Source organism: Panicum virgatum, chromosome 6K (genome assembly GCF_016808335.1).
Source record: "Panicum virgatum strain AP13 chromosome 6K, P.virgatum_v5, whole genome shotgun sequence".
Classification (NCBI taxonomy): domain Eukaryota; kingdom Viridiplantae; phylum Streptophyta; class Magnoliopsida; order Poales; family Poaceae; genus Panicum; species Panicum virgatum.
In genome coordinates this window covers 41409890-41428568 of record NC_053141.1, presented here as the reverse complement: position 1 = coordinate 41428568, position 18679 = coordinate 41409890, and the positions used below count along the sequence as shown (strand labels likewise).

The 18679-nt window shown below is 54.2% G+C and overlaps 1 protein-coding gene across 3 annotated transcripts; it reads right to left on the bottom strand.

Annotated features, from left to right (window-relative positions):
• Positions 1 to 2754: 2754 nt before the first annotated feature.
• LOC120712720 (transcription factor BIM1-like) lies at positions 2755 to 8139 on the bottom strand. 3 transcript variants are annotated; one of them, XM_039998579.1, is made up of 11 exons: positions 7968 to 8139; positions 7700 to 7807; positions 6854 to 7078; positions 5411 to 5614; positions 5148 to 5277; positions 4547 to 4616; positions 4270 to 4404; positions 3969 to 4173; positions 3711 to 3852; positions 3408 to 3540; positions 2755 to 3238 (listed from the first exon to the last, which is right to left on the bottom strand). In XM_039998579.1, exons 1-11 carry the CDS (start codon positions 7978 to 7980, stop codon positions 3128 to 3130), a joined length of 1476 nt encoding a protein of 491 aa, XP_039854513.1. In that variant the 5' UTR covers positions 7981 to 8139; the 3' UTR covers positions 2755 to 3127. The 3 variants fall into 3 exon arrangements, with proteins under 3 accessions (XP_039854513.1, XP_039854514.1, XP_039854515.1); XM_039998580.1 differs by lacking the exon at positions 6854 to 7078 and having other exon boundaries at positions 7968 to 8138; XM_039998581.1 differs by lacking the exons at positions 6854 to 7078; positions 7700 to 7807; positions 7968 to 8139 and adding an exon at positions 6037 to 6188.
• Positions 8140 to 18679: the final 10540 nt, after the last annotated feature.

Below are 18679 nucleotides of genomic sequence, written 5' to 3'. Positions count from 1 at the left end.
ACGGAACGGAGCGGAACCATGCGCCGTGTCGGCCACCGGCGGCTCGGCTCGGGTGGTCCGGAGCGCGCCACGTCGGGGGCGGCGCGTTGGTCGGGCAGGGGCAGCAGCAGCTAGCCTAGATGTGGGGCCGGGGCGGTACCGCCTTACGCGGGGCCCACGCGAGAAGACGCCTGCCACCCGCTCCGTGGGGCCCACGCTAGAAGACGCCTGCCTGCCGCGCCGTGGGGCTCAACCGCCTGCTCCTGGATGCCTCTACTAGTGCTGGGTAAGGATGGATCTAAACATCCGAATTGGTAGAACAAATTTGATATTTTAAAATAGATATGTTTAAAATTTTATGCTAATCTTTTTTTATATTATCAAGCATGTTATTACACATAAGAATAAAATTTTGTATAAATTTGTTTATGTATTATTTGCTCCCTACAATTAAAAAGGTGAAAAAAGATTCGTATCCGTATCCGATCCGTATTCGAATTTTTATATCTATTATTTGAGAATATATATGATAAATTTGAGGTTTAATTTTTATGAATCTTTACAAGATCAATGTTAAATACAAGACTATGAATTTACATAGTAAATTCTATATCTTATTTGTCCATAATCGAAAAAAAATAACTAAAAATCTGACATTCGAATAGACATCCGAATCCATCCTTAGTGCTGGGTGATTTTGACCGGATTGGCCAGCGCATAGACTTGACGGCGAGGCCCCGTTAGGTCAGCCCACGTTTTTAGAGCGAAAAAAAAAGTCACTGCTTTGGTTGAAGGATCCAGGCTCTCGCCCGATGGCCGCAAGTAATCCCACATGATCCGATGCTCCATCGCTGACCCATCACGCACGTCAGACTCTGAAACATGCGACGGGTCAGTGGTCATGAGTCCCGAACTCTGAAACCATCGCCGGGCCGCCGGCCGTACGCCCCCTCTGGCACGGTGGGCCCCAGCGCCGAACCGCCTGCGCGCGCGCCCGGCACATGGCGTCGCGTGGACGGTGGTCTCCGTCGCCGCGTGGGTGGGGCCCCGGCAAGGACCCCCCGGCCTCCTCCGACGACGCGCGAGGCGCGACGACGCATCACGCAAGGAATCGCGTCGACCACGCGCGCAGCCCCTCGGCCCGCTGGCGGGTGCCGGCCGCTGGGCTCGCCCATGCGCCCGTGCCGTTCGTGGTGCCGCGTCGCCCGTCGTCGCGCCAGAGGAGTTCGGGTCGGCGTCGCGTCCACGGCGCCGCCACGCGCACATGGCCCGCCCGAGCCGCCGGTGGGCAGCGGGCCGCCTCCAGAGTCCAGTAGGCTCGCATCGCATCGCATCATCTGGAGGGGCTCGCCGGTCGCCGCGTGGGCCGCCGGGCGCACGACCTACGGCGGAGGCGCGTGGGGGATCTGCCGAGAACGACCGCGCCGGGAGCCGATCGGATCGCACTGGATTCCGCCCCCGTCCACTTCGTGCGGCGCCGGGGTCCACCCGCCGATGACGCGCCCACCACCGATCCGCCGGGAATCGGCCGTCGCCCTCCCGCGCGCTCTCACTCCCACCCGCCGCGCTGGCTTTGTTCCCCCATGTCGAAGACGATGGGCACGACGTTCTCCTCGCCGGTTCCCGCGGTTCCAAGCCAGGCCACCGCGCCAGGCTGCCTCGTTCGATCATTGCCATCATCGCGAGCCCACGCGCGATGGAACCAGGAGCAGATCCGGGCTCGGTTTGTTCAGTTCAGCAGCTCGACGTGCCATGTGCCGTCGCCTATCATTCGAGGCGCGCCATCTGATCTGACCCCTCGCGCCATCATTATTGGCTCGGCGCGCGCCAGCCGTGCTCCCGCTTGGCGCCGGCGATCAAGCGGGGGGGGGGGGGGGGGGGGGGGGGGGGGAGGGACAGTGGTGGTGGCGACGTGGCGCGACGTTCTCCGCGTGGGTGGACGACATGGGTGTGGGTGGGTGGCGCGGCCGAATCCCGTCCGCCGACGACGCACGCAACCACCCCCTAAGTCGACGCCCACCGGCACGCCGCGGAGGAGCTTGGGAACCCCGCCACGGGGGGTGGCGCCGCGCCGCGCCACTCGCTCGGTCCCCGTCGCCGCCGGATCCGTCCGGTCACGGATCCGATCGCGTCCCCGGAGAGGGTCCCGTCAAAGTCCATGCCGGGGCTCGCTCAGTCCCGCCCAAGCTCACGTCGCGATCGGAGGGTCAGATCGGGAGGGTTCGGGGGGCGCAGCACCTGTCACCGCGGACGCGACGCCGGGGGTCTCCTCTCTCCTCTAGGAGTGGACGCGCACTCGGGCGCGGGGCCGTCGAGGATCACGGCCGGATCGGCCGCCGCGCGCGCTCCGTCGGTCGGTGCCCTCTCGTGTCGATCGTACTTTGGATCGGCGAGATCCCCGCGATCATGATGCCTGTATGACCAAGAGGGGATCGAGTTCTTGCAAGGTCTCCCCACTAATCGACCATTGGAGATTTTTTTCCCCCCGGCTGGGGAATGGTCAAGATCGTGGAGTCCACTCGCCAGGCAGGCATCAATTCCATCATCCATCGGAAGGAAAAGGCTTACCACAGGCAGGCCTGCGAGACCACGCTGCCCAGATTGCTGATTTCGCGTTAGTGCGGCACACGGCAGACGCCACTCACGTGATCGGCTGCCACGGAATTGGTTGCAGCGCCTAATGCAAAATGATGCAGTGGAGCAGGTTGGAAGCATTGGAGTGCACGGCAGCGCCATTCTCAGGTCAGAGGAACAGAGGCACGCCGCACAGAAAGGTTACAGCACATTGATGCTTCGCTCTGAAGCGTCTGCACAGTGGCGATGAATTTCAGCATCATCAGAATAGTAGTATGTTACAATAGGGGTCCGTCAGAATGGGGACGACCTGAACTTGTCATATGGATGGAAGCCTATGGACAGAAGCAGCTTCACAATCTGCGATGGAAGCGTTCGGGAAGCAGCCTAACGCTAGAGATGGCGACGGGATCGAATGAAAGAATGCAGCGGCAGTGCAGCATGGTCTTGTCTGTCTAGCCGTCGCGGGAAGCGAGCGTAATATACACCGAAACATGAAGGCACCCCTGTGATAGGGGGACCTCAAAAAATGGATCAAATTATCCGGGCTTCTGCAATGAGCAGGAATCAGCTGTTATCTGTCTGACTTGTGGCGCTTAGTCGCCTGGGAATGTTCTCTTGCGCCATCCCCTGACCTCAGCTGGTGCCCGATCTCTTGATCACGGGACGCTTGGTTGATGAGATTCTGTGATGCAAAGGTTTTTTTTTTTCATAAGAATTTCACAAGGAAAAGCAGAACAAACTGCAAGAATGTTCTGACACTCAGACAAAATATGTCATCTATATGACTATATCCTACAGGGAATGGCAGATTGACAGTATGACTAGAGCATCTTGATTTCAGAATATTGTACCTTGGAGGTGGAGTTTGACCCAGGAGCAGATCTCTTGGTAGCCCGCTTACCAAGGTTTATCTGCACCGAGATGCTAGCTTGTGACAAATCTATACCCGAGTTTTGAAGGGCAAGATTCAGCGTAGTAAGCAGCCTGTCATAAGGAAGAAATGAATTTTTTTTTTTCACTGAGAAGCTATACAGATTTCAAGCACTACAAATACAAGAAAACAGCACTGGGAGAAACAGAAACATAAAAATACAGAGGATTCAATAAGCGTATGAAAAAAGAATGTTTTGTTAGGATCCATTATTGGTGCATACCCTTGGGAATATTGGCTTGACAAACTGATTGTCCCCTCGTCTATTGCCAATTCTGGGTTGCTTAACATTCCATTGGGTGCTGCACAGTCGTCTGAAGGCAATGGATTTGTCAATTGTGTTGGTTGCTGGGATGCAACAGTGTCTGCACATGAATAGAAAAAACATCTTCCATGAGCTACAGAGATCAATAGCTCCATTGAAGGAGTGAATAAACTATACCAGATTGTAAAACCGGTAACTGAATCAAGCAAACCATACTTGTGATTTTGCTGGGAGTTTCAGCCGGTTTGAAGGGCACACAACCCTTTGGTTCTGCCAGTTCCTGTGCACCCGAAGCAGTTTCAAATGCACCTGCATTGTTATGGTCCTCAGGCTTTGCAGCAAAAGGGAATCGTGGGGACAAACCATTTTTTATAACTTGCGATGGATCAGAGGCCATATCTCCATTTATTTCGTCCTTGTTCTGCAGCACAAGGATAAGGTTCAGACAAGGTGATGGTTAGAATCTCATCCCCAGAAGCCTCAATGTGCACAAGATAAAGTTGCTTTAATAGTTTACCTGTAAATTTTTCCAGGACGATCGGAAGTAGATGTTAGACCATGGCACGATCTTTGCATTTTCTTGGTTCCATTCTGGGTTCGAAACCTCGTACTTTTGTACTTTCTCTTGCAAAAACCTTATGTATTCGATAACCTGCATTTACGCAGTTGTTGACAGATTGGTAAACAATAAGATGGGAATAGATTGTCTAGAATACGCAGAAGAGCTGTGTGTCTATGTATTAAGAAGGAATGCAATCTTTGTCTAGATAGAATAAAATGTTGAGATGTCTTACCTCTAAGAGAAATGAGGCTTTGTCTCGCTTTTGGTCATTTTGTGGCAAAATTTCTCTAAGTATCTGAAATCTGTAAAGGGGTTAGGAGTAGAAACAAGGTCAAGTGCATGTTAAGTGTTCTGAAAAGTGCTTACTGCTTAATAGCATACCAATATAATCTTTTCAGGAAATAAAAGGAAAAGACATCCATTTCGCAGTACAATACATATGGAGTTAAATCTTCACTTATTCTAGCATTTTTAGGGACAGCACATGGTTTTAGAACACATCATACCAGCACGTCCATAAAATATTCACATCTAAACGGACTTATCTACTGTGGTACCTAATTCCTTGTTCTCAAAATACAGCAGAGCCGTCACTACATTCCAGTCTTCCAGATGTGTCCTATTTGACTCTTTCCCAGCGAAACATGTGTTAGACTAGATATCATACGCGTGCAAATCGAGTAGAATCAAGCTAGAGACTACAATGTTAAACTGCAAAAAACGTGCTTATTGACATATGTGCGCTTAGACATCAAGGACACGATAGCAATCGAATGAAGGAAAAAGCACGGCCAACCATTTCTGAATGAGCTGCGGGAGCTAGGTCAACCAACCTGTCGTTGATCTTGCTGCGCCTGCGCTGCTCGGTGGCGGAGTGCTTGGAGCGCGGCGTGTTGGGCAGTTGGTCCGTCCCAGCGCTGCCGCTGCAGCTTCCCCCCTTGGTCTCCACCCTGACCGAGAGTTCTGCAATCAAGAAAGTACACAAAAATGAAGGAACCAAAACCCTGTCAAAATCGCCTCTTCCATCACCCAACCTCCGAAACGGCTCGAACAACACGAACAAGAGTCAGATTTATCATAATTGAGCTAGTGGTACCTTTGAGCGTGGAGGAGACCTCGCGGCGAGCGGCGAGGCCGTCGTCGTCGTCGAAGCCCGCCCCACCGCTGGATCTGGAGCCGACGTCCATGAAGCCACCTCCCGCCTTCCGCTCCGGCGGCCTCTGCTGCTGCTGCTGTGGCTGCGGCCTGGCGGAGGCGACGGCGACACAGCGCGCGGCGAAGGGGAGAGACCACGGGTGACCTGCCAAGTCGACAAAACAGACAGAGCGGAAAGCACACGCCTTTAGCTACGTCTTCCTTTCCCCCCGGCTTTTCTTCGATGAATGATTGGAGGTTGGCAAAACGTAACATACGTTCAGTCAAAAAAAAAATACGAGTCTACCACAATGATAAATTTTTCAAAGTAAAATTGATGCAGGTTTAACAAACAAAATCATTTGGAGTTTGGAGTTATAAAATCGGTAGTTACACCATGAGAAAGGTTGCCAAAAAAAATCAGCTTCGCAGGAGAGGGTGGGGGACCCTATCCATCTTGTGGAAGATGATTAAGCAAATCATCTATAAAGCCCATTAAGACCTAGTTCATGTTGAACTAGCATTTGATAATGTTGAACTAGTATTTCGAAAATATTGAAGCAATATTTTGAAAATGTTGAAACTCACTTTTTTTCCACATGATCTTCTCCGGTGCCGGCGAGAGCCGGCAACAGTGCCGGAGCTCTATGGCGCGGTGGAGGAGACCAGGGGCGGCAACGCACGGAGGGCAACAGTGCCGGAGCTCCATGGCGCGGTGGAGGAGACCAGGGGCGGCAACGCACGGAGGCCAGGGCGGCCGCCATGGCGTGGAGGCGGTCTGGGGCGTCGCCGGGCACAGCGGTGGCCAGGCACGGCGTCGGCCATGGCGCGGAGGCGGTCGGTCGGGGCGCGGCGTCGGCCATGGCGCTGCGGCGGCCGGGGGCGGCGGCGGGCGCGCCGATGGCTTGGCGCGGCAGGAAGGTCAGGGGGTGGCGACTCGGGCTCAGTGGAGGAAGGGCACGGGAGGGGTTAGGGTTGACTTTGTGATCCAATGATGGTTGATATTTGCACGAATCTCAAACACTGGGAGGTGGATAAGAAAAAAAAAACTTCCGGTAGATATATAAGATCCATGGGAGAGGGTAGAGAACAGTAAGCTCAAGATGTTTTCTGCCCATGCACCCGATAGAGGCCCACAGAACGTCCTGGCCCGTAGTAGGCCCACAAGGCCTAGCCTATGGGTCCGGCCCGGGTCCATGGATCCCGCGCCGACCAGACCTACGAGTCTACGAACTACAGCGTCGCCCACCCTAGAAAAGCTCCACGTCTCGGCACGCACGCACCTTCGCGGCCGCGTGCCACGCGACTCACGCCTGCGGCGAGCTACGCGTCGGCGTTAAGCCGCCACCAACCGGAGCCGGAGGCGGCGAAAGGAAAACGAGAGCGCGCGTGGTGCGTGGCGTACCTCGAGGGTCCGGCTGGCCCCAGACGGCGAAGGGCGGCTGCTCCTGCTTGACGGCGGCGCCGGGCTGGTCCGCCGCGGCGGCGCGGCCGATGCTGAAGGTGCCGATGCCGCCGGGCAGCGCGTGCTGGCGGAGCGGCTTCTCCGCGGCGGGGCGCGACGGCGGCGGCGACTGCGACGACGGCCGCTCCAGCGGCTGCAGGAAGTCGTGCGTCTTGAGGAAGAAACCTGCGCGACGCGCACCGGCTGTGGTTTCAGTTCAGAACAAAGCCGACAGCGTCGCGATAAAAAAAAACAGCAAAATTCGTAGTAATCACCGCAAAACACGGTGAAATCATTCCGGCTCGACGTGTAAAAAGCACGTAAAAATCAAAACAACAAAAGAACCCATAGAGATCTGATGATTGGGGCATGAAAACTGCGAGAATACTACAGCGAACCTTTTCAAATTTTTGCAAACTTTGAAAAATTGAAATAGAATATGAACGGATTGCCAGGAGCGCGGAAAAGGTCGTGCACGGCTCTTTGCATCCACCACTCTATTAGCTAGGTGCACGTGATCATTTCTTTGGTCCGTTAATCTGTCGTTGTCTACTTTTCTCGAACCACGCTGTCCACGCAACGGAAAACTAAAACCATCAAAAAGATAATTTCGAAGGTTAATTCGTACAGACATACTATAGAAAATAGCATCTGACAGTTTCAGACCCAGCCTATCGCGTACTAGTAGAATTACCGAATTAGGCAAAATCATGCAAGGATCCGGCGCGCGAGCAACTCAATTCTGAATTCTGATCCATCACGCAGAGACTGAGACAGAGGAAGAGAGAGATGCCGAAGCGCACGCACCTTGATGAGCGGGCGGCGGCGGCGGCGGCTTGGATTCCGGCAGCAGCGGCAGGGCGGAGTCCTTGGCGGCGCTGTAGAGCGAGAGGAAGTCGTGCGTCGCCTTATCCCCTGCATTCGCAAGCCCACCAACGCGCTCTCGCGGTCAGGAGTCAGGAAACCAGACGCGAGGAGGATCACCCACCCATGGAAACCGAGAATTCGAATCCGAAGTACGAGAACAAACGAAGAAAAAGCAGGTCGAGCAATGGCGTGAGCGGGGGATTTTTACCTTGCAGCCCCATAACCACGCATTACACCTCGGCAGCTCGGCTCCGCCTTCGTCTACCTCGAGCCCGCGGGGCGCGTGGGAGGGAGACTGGGAGAGGGAAGGATCTCTGCTGCAGCTTCCAAGGCTTCCTCGCCCTTCTCTCTCTCTCTCTCTCTGGCCTCTCCTTCTCTCCTGTGCCGCGGGATGCTTTATACGGCGGGCGGCACACCCAGCAGCGGAGACGAGAAGCCCTTTTCCCTCTCTCTCTCCGTGACGGCGGCGTTACCCGACCGCGACGGCCGTTAGCGGCGCGCGGCGGGGCCGAGGGGGCCTGAGGTGTACGGGCACCGGCCGGTGGAGGGCTGGCTGGTGGCGGCGTGGCGCGGTGGGGATCGAGCACGTGCCGGACGTGGGTTGACCGCGGCGTTGACGCGAAGCCAACTCCAACATATTGATTTTCCCTTTTCTCTTTTCATTTTTTCTCAATATAGGAAATTGATATTGAAAAAATCTACTCCAGCAGATTGATTTTCCATCTCCCTTTCCCCTTTATTTTTTCTCAATCCCCAATAATTTCTCTCCAATCCTCAATAGAAAGGGGATACATCACATCTCACTTTTCCATATAGATAGAGGGAAAAATCAATTTGGTGGAGCACTTCTTCTATATATGTTAAAATTGAGAAAGTGGATTAGAACTATATGGCGAGAAAGGGGAAAGAAAAAGATCAATCTGTTGGAATTGCTCTAACTTCTCCCCCTTTTTTGGTTGTTTGATTTCGGGGACTAAACTTAGTCCATGTCACATCAAAGAGAATCTTAATATTTAGAAATATTAAATAAAAGTTAATTATAAAACTAACTGCAGAACCCTAGTGCTAAACGGAGAGACAAATCTAATGAGGTATATTAATTCATAATTAGCGGATGATTACTGTAGCATTATTATAGCAAATTATGAATTAATTAGTCTTATTAGATTCGTCTCGTGAATTAGCACTTAGTTATCAAAAAAAATTTATAAACAGATTTTATTTTATATAACAAAATAGTTAAAAAAATTTTGATGTGATAGGGACTTAAAATAAGTTGTTGAAAACAAACAAGAGCACTGTAACCCCGACGGGAAGAGTCGCAGCTAACGGCCAATCCTCTGGCCAGGCCACGGGAGTAGTAGTAGATTAGATTACGCTAAAATCATCACGGTCGGTAGTGGGGCACTGGGGGCGTGATCGCGACGGCGCTGACAGGATCAGGCGCTCGTCGCTTTGTCTGATTGCGCCCGCTCGTCGCTGGCTCACGCGCCCGCGCGGGGGGCCGGTGAAAACGGAAGGGATTTTGGACGGGAACGGGAGCATGTGCTGCCGGACGGCGACGCGGCGCCGATGCCAGCAGCCAGGGGAGGAGCGGCGACCAGGGGAGGTCGGAGGACGGGAGGAGGAGCACTGGAGCAGAGGGCGAGAGGGGGGAAGCAAAGGGGGGGGGGGGGGGCTAGGTGATTGGGTCCCGTGACGGTTGGGGGTGGGGGAGGCCAAGCGGCGGCACATGAGGCCGAAGATTGCGGGCATCCCGTGGATAGAGATCGGAGGTCGGGGGAGGAGGGGTGGTCGCGGGGGCCGGTCATGTCATGTGCCCCCCGCCCGCCAGATTCCGCAGGGCCACTCCTTTCCTTTGCCCCTTTGTCCCACAGCGACCTCGATAATGTTTGGCTGCTAGCACCGATGGTGCGGTGCGGCTGGTGGGGTGATAGGTGGCACCCGCGCCGCGCGTCTCGCCTGCTCTCTGCTTCGCTTCGCTTTGCATTGCCTGCTGTCATCAGCTGCGCGGCACCGGGCATCTCATCACCGCCGGGCGCCGATCCACCGCGCGGCTGAACAGTGAACGCCATCAGCCGCGGATTAAGTACCTGATCAAAAGATTCTTACCGCGCCATTCAGTGGGTGACGGTTTCGGAGCTAACGTCAGCGGCTATCGCAGAGAACTCGCCAGGGTAAAAAGGGGAGCACTTCACGTGACCGCGCCCTCCCCGCGCGCGTGCTCTCTCGCGCCGTGCCTGTTTTGTTTCTGTGCCGCGCGTGCACCGCGTGAAAACTAGAACACCTCGCGAGGATTAGATTAGGACAGCGCTGGTACGGCTGATTTTATTTATTTTTCATATAAACTTCGATCCCGTGCTGATCGATCCTTTGGGAAGCTTCGTTTTACGGCGGATAATTTGTGAGAGGATTCGAATCCTTTTTTCTTTCTTTATAAAATGACTCTCCTCTGTTGGCGCTCGTGCACTGGTCCTGTGGAAAACGTGAGGTCCGGAGCCGGGCGGGCGTATTTCCACGCCAGTCGACGACGGACCGTGCCTGAGTAAAATCGCGACGGCAACCTCGGCGATTCCGCGTGACACGAGGCGATCTTTTTTTTCTTGGCCGTGTTTGGATGATACTCTGAAATTTTTTTCACAAAAAAAATGAATGTATGCATGAAGTACTAAACGAAATTTATTTAAACCTTTTCACGTCTAATGAGTCAAGTTTTATTATGATTGGCTAAAGTGATGCTACAGTAACCACACTTAATCATCTTCTAAACGTGCGGTCAAAAACCTCGTTAACTACAGTACCATATTTATAGAGATGGTTTCGTAATTAGATTTTATTTAATACTCCTAATTAGTGGTCAAAACACCGGGCGCCATCCAAACACGGCCCTTCTTCAAAAGCGGCCCTTCTTCAAAAGCGGAGAAATAAAGCTGATCGGGACGAAAGAAACATGCGCTCGCTTGACTCTCGTGATGGTGCCGTGCGGAATCGGAGCTCCCTTTCAGCTTTTAGGGCATCTCCAGCCGGCCCTCCAAATGAGCCCTCATCTCTTCTTTTAGTCTTCCAGTGAAAAAAATCATCTCCAACTAAGCCCCTAAACAAGCCCCCATTTTGGAGAAACCACCAAATTTTAATCCAGAGCCCCTACAATTGGAGGCCCTCTATTTCCACCCTTTTTCCACCCGGTGTGTGAGCCCCACCTCTTATTTCCCCTTTCTCTGGTCCGCTCGCTCCATCCTGAATCGCCGCCGCAGCACCCGACTCGCCGCCGCCGCCGCCATCCCGCTCGCCGTCGCCGGAGATCCTCGTCCGCCGCCGGTAGAATCCCCGCCATGGCCGGATCCGCCCCTCTGGTGGACGGACTGCCGGCTTCGGGCGGAGATAGCGACGGGCCGAGCCGGACCAGGCCGCCACCGCGCCTGGCCGGGGCGCCGCTGCCTCGCGGCATCTCCGGCGACGGGCGCTCTCCCCGGCCGGCCGCGCCTACCTCGGCATCCAAGAAACGCCGCTCGACATTCGTGGCACCCACACGATCGGCAGGTCCTCCTCCCGCGCGGCGTCCTACCTCGCCAGAACCTCGACACCAGGGTTGATCCCCGTCGGCGTCCGGCCACGCCAGGTCCCCGATGCCGCGCTCGCACCCGGCGCCTTCCTGCCTCGCCAGCTCTTCCAATCGCTTCCACCCGGCCCCTCCTGCCTGCTTCCTTGCGCCATGAAGCACCACATCGCAGCTCTGTCTTCACCGGCGCCGGCAGGAAGGCCCAAACGACGAGCTTCTCCGAACCGGCACAGCTTCCGTCGCACCAAGTCCAGAAGACGTCAATGGTAGCCACCACCACCGCCTCGGACACCCGAAGAGCCGCCTCAACGACTGACGACGACGACTACTTCAGCTCCTCCTCGATGCCATTGTATGACTGGAGCCCTACCCTGACTGCCGACAACACCATGCAGGTAGGAGCAACTCCACCTGGTTCTCAGTTTAATTTGGCAAGATGCCTTGTATCATATTTCTGTTATCAGGCCACAGAATTGAGTCTTTGTATCTTTGATGTTTGTTTGCTTTAACTATACAAGCATTGGTTGGTAATATATCAGCAGCATCTTCTGGATCATAATTCTTTATCACAGGTTATCACAGGTTGCTAAATAGTGGATTGCTGTCTGCACCACAGTTGCAGCTATGCGGTTTTATCGCACTCAGAATCTTTTTTAGATTCAGTTATATTAGGGGATTAAATTGCTAGCTGTGCTGATTTAATGTGGGCACCTAGATAGGTTGTTGCAAATCAGGTGATGAACCATTTGCCACTGCAAACTGTGTAAACACTCTGTCTGGTGACATGTTATTGATGTAGTCGGTTTCTCACAAGTCTGTTTACTTTGCACTACATTTTCTGTTCTGGTGCCTCGTTTAGATACTCATAAAGAATGATGCTTTGCGGCTTATATAATGTGGTGACATGGCTGGATGGTATTGTCTCATAACAAGAATTATCTCATTCCCTTGTAAATGAACTATACTGTGGCTGTTAGCAGTTGATGCCTTTCTTTGATTGACTCAATGACTCTGCATGCATGCTCTGAATCAAGGATGAATTACAGTTTACTAGAATGATCTCATATTTTGTCTGACAGCGGGAATTACAGTTTCCTTCAGAATTCTGGTTGTGGATCAGTTGTATTATGTTTACTAGTAAGTAGTAACCTATTCCATGTATTATGTTTCCATTATAGGACCCAATGGACAGTTCTCAGCCATTGGTGGACATGCTGACACAAGACTCTGAAGCCGATCTGGAGGTTCTCGCACAAGCACCAATCCCAGATAGTGGCAGTAGCAGAGGGCGGGGAGGAAACTACAATCACAATGAAGACATCCAGTTGTGTTGGTCTTGGATGGCCATAACATTTGACCCAAGAATAGGAAGTGATCAACCAAAATGCACATATTGGAATCGGATAGCACAACACTATCACGAGAACAAGACTTTTGTCTATGATAGAAATGCTACCTCCCTTGAAAAAAGGTGGAATGACATCCAAAGGGAATGCGTTCGGTTTCAAGAATGCATCGAGAAGATAGAACGTCTCCGTCCAAGTGGCGTTCCGCATACAGAATATGTAAGTTCGTAAATTCATGACTTCATCAAATGCTTCTCATTCTCTAATTGTTGATTTCATCTTTGTTGCAGATCAATTTAGCGCAGAAATCCTATGATGCGACCAAAGGTTAACACTTCTGTACAACTAATAAGCTGTCAAAGATCCGCGAAACTTTTTGTTGTTCTTCTTCCTCTTCAATGCCGCAAGCATAGCACCAAGGAAGACGACATCATCTTCATCGGATTCCTCCTCTTCCTCCCGCCACCGCCGAAGCCTCTCGGACCTCGACATCTGCCACAAACATTGCTATATTAGCCTATTGAGAAATAGCAGTCACCTTGTGGAAGTTAAATACTAAATCAAGTTCACAAGCATTGCTGAAGAAATGGTCCAATATCTCAACAAACATGAGAATGGTAGAATTTTAATTTCTGATCAGTGCTGACAGTGTTATTGATCGACACCTGAACATATTTCTGAAACAATCCTCTAACCAACTCAACTTGATTATAGAAACATGTTTCTGAAACAAGAAATTCAAGTGATTGAACCCTTGAAGAAAAAAAGAATCTAGTACAAATATCAGTGCCTGACAACGGTCACTGAGATGAGCTAACGGTCACAGTAGATTTAGGCAAGTAGATCTAGGCTGCTGCTGGCTGCAAGACCGCAAGAGGTTCAACGAGTCCGAGGAGTGCTACCTGCAACTGCAAAGAGCCGGCGAGGAGGCAGCGCACGGCGGGGCGGCGGCAAGGAGGCGACGCGGGGGAAGACCTTCGCCAAGATGGGAAATTTGGTGGCAGGAGGGAGGTCGCCGGCGAGTGCGGGAGGGAGGTCGCCGGCGAGTGCGGGAGGGAGAGAGGGAGGTCGACGGCGAGGGCGAGGTCGCCGCGCGAGCTCGAGGGCCAGCGACGGCAAGATTTGGCCTCTTTCGCTGACAGGTGAGTCCCACTAGGCAGATTGATTTTACGGGTCGCATTTGCTCGGGCCGGCTGGAGCGCGGAGTGGAAGCCGGGCCCCTAAATTGGTCGGGCCGGCCTGCAAACACAAAATACGGGCTCAAATTTTACTCGGTCGGCTGGAGTTGCTCTTACTAATGCTGACTGATGCCCTAGCTTCAGTCAACCGGGAGACCCTTGTTTGGATCTACATGTAATTTTCTTTTTGTTTAAGGGTGCTTGTGTAAGGGTTGCGATGTAAACCTTGATCCTTATATGTGAAATACAATCCCGGTTTTCTAAAAAAAAAAACTAATGCTGACTGATGATACTACGTGTCGAGCCAGTGATTGCCAGCAGCTACACGCGAGTTACCGAGCCTGTCTTTTTGCGCGGCTGCTTGAGCCGAAGCAAAAATAACCTGCATCGTGCGCGGGTGATCAACAGAAAGCCTGCCAAGTCAAATAGCGTCAAAATCTTTTTTTTAAAAATAAAAACTGTATTTGGTTTTGTCTTTTGGGACGAGAAAAACGTTTCGCTGTATGAATCATGTGATCCATCCACGGGAGACGGACGACGATGTGTAGGCGGTCACCGTGCACGAACGCACGATGCGTGTGCGGCCACGTACGACGAGGATGGTACGTGCCGTCACCTCGGCCAATTACTTCCCTCCGCCTGCAGCCCCGCCCGGGCCGCGCCGTCGCGCCGAGGAGTCGGGGGGGGGGGGGGGGGGACAATGCCCCGTGCGGGTGCGCAGACATGGCCCCTCCAACTGGGCGCAAGAGACCAAGCGCGGCGCCACAGGCCGCACGCGCGCAGGCGCACTGCCTCGCGTCGCGTGCGCGGCCGGCTGGGATTGGGAGGCCCGCGCCGCAGCCTTTGTGGCCGCCGGAGGGCCGACGACCCACGTGTGGCGCTGACACTGTGACTGTAGGACACCCGCCGCACGTGCCGACGCCGCGCCGCGGCCGCCCGGGCCGGCTCGTGCCCGTCAGAGGCGCGCGTGGCGTGCCGGCCCGGCACCCGCGCCGCCCGCGGGCGGACGCGCGCCGTGAGCGTGGCGCCGAGCCGAGGCGCTGCGTCCGCAAACCCGTCCCTTTTACCCGGCGCTAGTTGCTGCTCGGGCCTGCCCGGCTGCCGGCACAGATCGAGATCGCGGCCAGGGCGGAGGCCGTCCTCTCCAGCTATAGCGATCCACGGCCGTCATGTGCCGCGCCAACTCGACCCAACGAGTTCTTTTCCCCGAAGGCTAGCGAGGCTACGCCTTTGCCGAGCTAGCCAGGACGGGCCGGCAGCTGAAGCCTGGCGCGGCGCCCTTTCCCGTCACCCTCCCCGACTCGTGGCCGACAGGCGGCACCCCCATATGCCGCGGTGGTTGCACACGAAAGCGAGGCTGGGCCAGCGGGCGGGATACGCACATGCGCGGCGCGTAGGCCGTAGGCACCGTCGTCTCCGTCTCCGTCTCCGTCTCCGTGTGTGCCGGGAAAAGACGGGCTCGTGACTACGAGCATTTCCAGGGTCGCCGGTGGCGGTGCATTGTTTAGTGCAGGGCTACGCAAAAAGCAGTGTTAGTGGCGCGGCCGCAAGCCGCGGGGGGCGTTCCCGTTATCCAGCTAAGAAAGCGTAAACAAGTGCCGGCCCCCCGTTTCCCTCACATGTCACAAGCGGCACCGTCGGCTAATCTCCCCGCACGCCAATCATCACTCCCTGTGTTCTGCCGCACGAAGTTGCAGGGTGCGTAGTTCTGTGATTTTGCCAGGTAAAAAGGTTATCAAACGTTTGTTTCTGCTGTTTTTACCCAGATAAATCATCAAAGTAAAGCCCATGTATATAGGAGTATTGACTACTGATGACAGTTGCTATTTTTGTGCATACGTTTTTGACGCTGCTGTATCTTGCCTGAGCCCTGAACACTGCACATCTCCAATTTTAGTAGTAGTCCTAGATTTACAGAGCGGCTATCGGTAGGCAGTCCAATTAGGTACGAGCTCTTCTGACAACAGTATCCCCATGTCAGAGCGAGAAAAGTGCCTGACGCCAATCATTTCTGCAGAGATCTAGCTGCGACCATGATTTAGAATACCAGTAACTTTACAAGTAATCCGCACCCGTATGCACGGCGCGCCCGGAACACAACAGCCTGTGTAGACCTGGGCATGGACTGCCCGACCCGACGGACCCGACCCAACCCGCCCGAAAATAGCCCGACCCGAAGAGTTTGATGGGCGGGCTCGGGTCAAAATTTTTAACCCGGTATGACTGACGGGCCGGACACGGGCTAAAAATTTTGACCCGAAACCCGAAAAACCCGAAGGAACCCGACATTTTACATAGGCCCGGCCCGACCCGACCCGAACCCGACCCGACCCGACTGGCTGTCGGGTCGGGTGCGGGCTCAATTTTACGGCCCGGCCACCGGGTCGGGTCGGGCACGGGCCGTTAGAAAAAACACCGGGCTTTTTTTGGCCCGACCCGAACCCGACCCGGCCCGGAGGATGCCCAGGTCTAAGCCTGTGTAGCCTTGTTCGCATCGCCCGGCCATGCATGTTACGCTAAGCCCCTTTCTCCATTTGTATATCCTCGTGCATGCACGCTGGCTCCCCTCCCTTTGGACCAAGGTTTTAAATCGCCGGCTAAGATGTTTAGCGGCAGAGCTGCCGCTACGGCGTTTAGCGGGCTATAGCCGGCATTTAGCGGGCTATAGCCGGCTTTAGCGGGCTAAATGCCATAGCGTTTGGCCTTCCTAGAAGCTATAGCCGTCTATAGCGGAAGCTATAGCCGGCTATTTAAAACCTTGCTTTGGACCCGCTCCCTCCCTCCATCATGCTCGCGGCATCCCCCCATGTTCTCCCAATTTTTCTTTTCCAAACCAATCATTAAAGACACTTAACAATGCTGTTTAGATCGCATTTCTTTATATCGCGCTGAGACTTTTGCCCATGCTCCTTGCTTTGGAGCAGCTCATCAGTAGATGACGTGATTAAGGATAAAACATTGTCAAATTCAACCGACCAAGCGAGATAGTTTTGCCTGAAGTATGGGATAAATATTGATTTTCTCCAAGTAAAATTTAACTCGCCTATAAATCTATTTCTGCGGTGTGAGTAGCGGTTAAAATTTAGTTACATGGAATTGTAGAGATAAGATGACCCAGCGAATGGAATGAACTCAAACACGGAGAACACAATTAAAGCCCTGTTTGGGAGGTCTTTTTCCAAAAGCAGATTCACTCATGAAGCCAAAGCTGGTGAAAAAAAAGTGGCTTCACCCGCATTCTAATTTCATTTTTACCTCAGCTTTTAAAACAACTTCACGCTACAATGCCATAATTTGCGTGAAATATATGAAGCCGAAGCTGCGTTAGAAGCCTTCCAAAACGGGACCTAATAAAATATAACTAAAGCAAGCGCTCGGGACGTTTTCGTTGACAGGATGAAGTTAATTATCGGTCACGCTAATTGCAATCATGGAGTCACATGACCCCTTGGCCACCTACCTACCTACCAGTTCATCCTCCCTGCTCCAAAGAGGAATGAGCCACTCGATCGCGCCACGCCGTACGCCTCATGCGCGCCCTCCGCCCCAAAGCCGGACATGCCAGCTCCTTGGCATAAGCAAAAGAGCTCTGAACAAAAGAAAAACACTCCCAGAGCTAGTACGTGGCAGCTAGCCCCGTCCTTTTGCCGAAGGAACTAATTATAATATAACGTAATTAATTAATTATTAATTAGTGGTGGATTTGATTAGTAAAGTGACGGAGGTAGCCGACACAGTGACAGTCTGACAGGGAGGAAGATTCCGTGGATGGATGGATGAAAAGGCCCGCGCGTCGGAGTAGTTTAAGCGGGCGCCGGATTTAAGAACTGGTTCGCCCACTTGATCGGCATTCCCATTTCCCCCTGCGCTGGGTCTGTACCTTCACCTTTGTTTAAAGAATCGGTTTAGGGATCCGTAAATTAAACTTGCCGGCCGCAAAAGTCATGGCTCTGCTGCTAACCCACCCCGCCGTCGCTGTCGAGGCCACGCGAGGGAAGCGTCGGCGTCGGCGTCGGAGCGGCTCCGGTCACGTGCAGACAGCACGACCACCCTAGCCTAGCCGGCCGGGCCTCTCTTCTCCTTTTTTTTTCGCCTTCCCATCCCACCCGAGAGGCCGAGACGCACCGCGGGGAGACGCGCGGACCCACCGCACGGCACCCACCACCCAGCCCGTCGCCTCGCGAGGCGTGACAGGTGGCCCGCGCCGCGTGCGGTGGGCCCCGCCCCCCGCCTCGGCCGGTCGCCCCCGCTTGTCGCCGAGCGCGTGAGGTGGAGGGGGCCGGAGAGCCGAGAGCGAGGCGTCCGGCTCGGACGCCGCCAGGCCGCGGGTGGGACGGCTCGGCGTTAGGCGGACGGACGGCGACGCCGTGAGTCCGGGCGGCGCGGCGCCGCGCAGCGCACGTGGCCTCGAACCCTCCGTTCCCGTCATCCTGCCCGTCGCGCAGCGTGTCCGTTTTACGAGAGGTTGACGTCAACTTTTAGTCCGATTCCCCTGCTCTTTTTTCCCGGCGGCGAGGTGGTTCCCCGGGCCCGTCAAAGGTTCTGCCGGTATCTCGACGCGGGTGGTGGGTGCCGTGACCCTCCGTCCCGTCCCGGGCGCAGCATCAACCACGTCGCCGAACGCCCGCCCCAGTCTCGGCCGGCTCGGCACAACGGGCAAAAAAAAAAAAAAGTTACAGCGACTCGTTTCGTGCAGGCTTTGGATCGAGCTGGAAGTTGGGCGGGCCCCGACCCGGAGTAACCGAGCACGTGCAGACGGGTCGGGCCCACGGGCAGAGGACGTGTCAAGTGGGCGCTGGTGGGCCACAGGCCCCCCGCAGCCCACCACCAAGCGCCT

Coding starts and splice junctions, on each gene's coding strand:
- LOC120712720 (XM_039998579.1), bottom strand. Junction 7,079..7,699: donor GCCGCCGCCCGCTCATCAAG/GTGCGTGCGCTT, acceptor CGCGTCGCGCAG/GTTTCTTCCTCAAGACGCAC. Junction 4,405..4,546: donor AAGCCTCATTTCTCTTAGAG/GTAAGACATCTC, acceptor GCGTAAATGCAG/GTTATCGAATACATAAGGTT.